General features: G+C 51.4%; 1 protein-coding gene and 1 non-coding gene across 2 annotated transcripts in view; both read left to right on the top strand.

Moving 5' to 3' along the window:
* The window catches only part of RYR1 (ryanodine receptor 1 (skeletal)), a 123,255-nt gene that overhangs the window by 37,284 nt on the left and 82,215 nt on the right, over positions 1-3,756 (top strand). Inside the window, exons 31-33 of the mRNA XM_008573955.1 lie at positions 300-465; positions 2,861-2,947; positions 3,135-3,361. Coding sequence (XP_008572177.1) covers positions 300-465; positions 2,861-2,947; positions 3,135-3,361 — 480 coding nt within the window. The remainder of the gene's footprint in view (positions 1-299; positions 466-2,860; positions 2,948-3,134; positions 3,362-3,756) is intronic.
* TRNAI-GAU lies at positions 1,394-1,466 on the top strand. The gene has a single exon. It is a non-coding gene; the product is annotated as a tRNA-Ile (tRNA).

The following is a 3,756-nucleotide window of genomic DNA, read 5'->3' as shown; positions in this document are numbered from 1 at the left end:
CCTCCACCTTTTTTTTTCCCACGAACTTTTTGAAGTAACCTGCCACCTTCTACATTACCCCTTTCTCTTCTCTCTCCTTCTGCTCCCCTTCCTTCTCCTCCTTCCAGGACCCCCATCAACCTCTAAGAATTCTAGCTGTGAGGGGCTCAGGGTCTGGGGTGCGGGGTTGCAGTGCTCAGTTCCGCAGGTGGAGGGGGATGGGGCTCTGAGGTTGTGGTGTTCTGGGATCTCAGGGAAGGGGGTGTCCAGGTTCCTCCTCGGCTGAGGATCCATGCAGTAACCTTTCCTGTCTCCTCCAGCCTCAAGTGCAGCAACTGCTACATGGTGTGGGGTGGGGACTTCGTGAGCCCTGGGCAGCAGGGCCGGATCAGCCACACGGATCTTGTCATTGGCTGCCTGGTGGACTTAGCCACTGGCTTGATGACCTTTACAGCCAATGGCAAAGAGAGCAACACCTTTTTCCAGGTGAGTCGAGCCCTCAGCAACTTAGCAATAGCGTCCTCATGTCCCAGCATCCCAGGACAACCCTTCCAGGACCCCCTCCCCAGGACAAAAACAGCTTCTAGTCTATCCTTCGGAGGTCCCTGAGAGACCACCTAGTTGAACCTTCCATTAACCTGAGGCCCAGAATGAAGGAGGCTGAGCACAACTTTGGCCTCAGAGAAAGATCTGTATTCCCTCTTGGTCTGGGTGACATCAGTCACCACCCTCTCAGCAATCAGGGAACCCCTAGGATGAGCCAGAATCCTAAGGTGGGCTTTTTCTTTTCTTTTCTTTTCTTTTTTTTTTTATAAAGATGACCGGTAAGGGGATCTTAACCCTTGACTTGGTGTTGTCAGCACCACGCTCACCCGAGTGAGCCACGGGCCGGCGCGGGCTTTTTCTTTTCTTTTCTTTTCTTTTTTTTTTTATAAAGATGACCGGTAAGGGGATCTTAACCCTTGACTTGGTGTTGTCAGCACCGCACTCTCCCGAGTGAGCCACGGGCCGGCCCAGGCTTTTTCTTTTCAACATTTTATTATGAAAATTTTCAAGCATACAGCAGAATTGAAGGAATTATACAGTAAACACCCGTATATCTACTATCAAGAATCTACCATCAATATTTTACTACACTGGCTTTATCACATCTTTATCCACTAATCCACCTAAGGTGGGTCTTGTAAAACTTAATTTTAAATGGGGAATTTCAAAAATATACAAAAATGGAATAGCATAATGAACTGCCACGTCCCCATTACACAGCTTCAACTATTACCTACTAACAGCCCGTCTCGTTTCATCCTTACACCTGCTTCCTTTCCACACCCACTGCACGATTTAAGGAAATTGCAGACATCATATAGTTTCATCTCTTTTCATTATGTGTCATTAAACGATAAGGATTGGGGCTGGCCAGTTAGCTCAGTTGGTTAGAGCTTGGTGCTGATAACACCAAGGTCCAGGGTTTGATCCCGTACTGGCCAGCCACCAAAGGAAAAAAAAAAGGTAAGGATTAATTTAAAAAGCATAACCACGGGCCGGCCCATGGCTCACTCGGGAGAGTGCGGTGCTGATAACACCAAGGCCCCGGGTTTGGATCCCATATAGGGATGGCCGGTTCGCTCACTGGCTGAGCGTGGTGCTGACAACACCAAGCCAAGGGTTGAGATCCCCTTACCGGTCATCTTTAAAAAAAAAAAAAATAGCATAACCACAATACCCCTATCACCTAAAAAACCCAAAACCAACAAACAAAAAAACCACAATAGTTCCTAAATATCATCAAATAACCAGTTAGTGTTCCAATTTCTCTGGTTATCTCAAAAATGTCTTTTTACCATTTCTTTGTTGGAATTAGAATCTAAGTAAGGTTATATATTTTAATTGGTTGCTATGTCTCTCTTTTTTTTTTTTTTTTTAAAGATGACCGGTAAGGGGATCTTAACCCTTGGCTTGGTGTTGTCAGCACCACGCTCAGCCAGTGAGCGAACCGGCCATCCCTATATGGGATCCGAACCCGGGGCCTTGGTGTTATCAGCACCGCACTCTCCCGAGTGAGCCACGGGCCGGCCCGGTTGCTATGTCTCTTGAGTTTCTTTTTCATGTATAGCTTCCCCCCCACCCCGCCCCATCTCTCTTTTTATTTTGTCTTTGAAATGTATTTGTTGAAGGAACCAGGCTGTCCTGTAGTGCTTTGCTCCTCAAAGTGTGGTCCCTGGAGCAGCAGGACCAGCATCACCTGGTAGCTTGTTAGAAACACAGAATCACAGGCCACTCCCCTGACCTGATGAGTCAAAGTGTGCATTTTAACAAGATCCCAGGGGATTTGTGTGCCCATTAACATCTGGAGAGGGCTGGCCTAATTTCCCACAGTCTGGATCTGGCTGATGCTTCCCTGTGGTGTCATTTTAACCTTTTCCTCTTTCTCCTGTATTTCCTGTAAACTGGGAGTTGGGTACAGGGATGTGATAGATTCAGGTTTGGTTTTGGCAAGACTGCGTCAGAGATGGTGTTGTTTGTGGTGGTGGGGCTGGCTGGGTGAGTTCCGCTGGGAAGATGGGAGGGAAGGAAGGCAGTCAGAGGACTCTTTCTGGGTTTTAAAGAATGAGTATGCTTGGGAGAGAAATGGGAAAGGCATTCCTGGTGGGGGCATGCTGTGTGCAAAGATCCAGATGACAGGTGGTCCTGGAGGAGCCGGAGGAGGCTGGCCTGGCTGGATCAGAGGTGGTGCAGCCCAAGAGTGACCTCAGAGCCACTGGGGGCCTCTAATGACCAAGTGTGGATCGGCAGGATTGGCCCCACAGTTTGAGGTCCAGAATCAATACAACCTACCTCCAGCTCACCCTCTTCCTCACCTTGCCCTCTTCTCCCCTGCCAGGTGGAACCCAACACAAAGCTGTTTCCTGCCATCTTTGTCCTGCCCAGCCACCAGAATGTCGTCCAGTTTGAGCTGGGAAAGCAGAAGGTAAGAGGGCAGTGATGGGGGCACTAATGGGGGCAGCCCGAGACAGGAGGTGTGGGAGGTCAGGCTGGCAGAGCGGCTGAAGGGGAGGAAGCCATCTGGGAGGTCTCCCTAGAACCAGGGAGACCTGGGAGGTGGTGGGAAAGGGAGGCTGGGAACTCTGACCCACATGTGCCTTTGTGCCCCCAAGAACATCATGCCGCTGTCAGCCGCCATGTTCCTGAGCGAGCGAAAGAACCCAGCCCCTCAGTGCCCTCCGCGGCTGGAGATGCAGATGCTGATGCCCGTCTCCTGGAGCCGCATGCCCAACCGCTTCCTGCAGGTGGAGACACGGCGCGCCGGCGAACGGCTGGGCTGGGCCGTGCAGTGCCAGGAGCCGCTGACCATGATGGCACTGCACGTCCCCGAGGAGAACCGGTCAGGGCCAGCCCAGCGCGCAGGGGCGGGAAGGGCACTGCAAGCCCTTTGGGGTCTGGATTCAACTCAGCGCCTTCCCCCACCACAACCCTGGGACTCCAGACAACACCTCTGAGTCCTGGACCCACCCCCCAGGGCCCCAAACCCACCTCAGGAAGCCCGGACCCACATCAAGAAGCCCAGACAGCACTCCAGGGGGCCCCAAGTACACCCCAGGGGCCCTGGACATTACTCAGAGAGGCCGGGATGCACCACAGGGTCTCTCAAGCACACCCAGGGAGACTTCAGACATATCCCATGATGATCTCAAACCCACTCCAGGGGGATCAGACACACCCAGAGCTACAGATGTGCTCACATGGACACTAGAAATACTTTTTTTTTTTTTTTTTTTT

Source organism: Galeopterus variegatus, unplaced genomic scaffold (assembly GCF_000696425.1).
Source record: "Galeopterus variegatus unplaced genomic scaffold, G_variegatus-3.0.2 Scaffold973, whole genome shotgun sequence".
NCBI classification, from domain to species: domain Eukaryota; kingdom Metazoa; phylum Chordata; class Mammalia; order Dermoptera; family Cynocephalidae; genus Galeopterus; species Galeopterus variegatus.
This window is presented reverse-complemented; position numbering and strand designations above follow the sequence as displayed.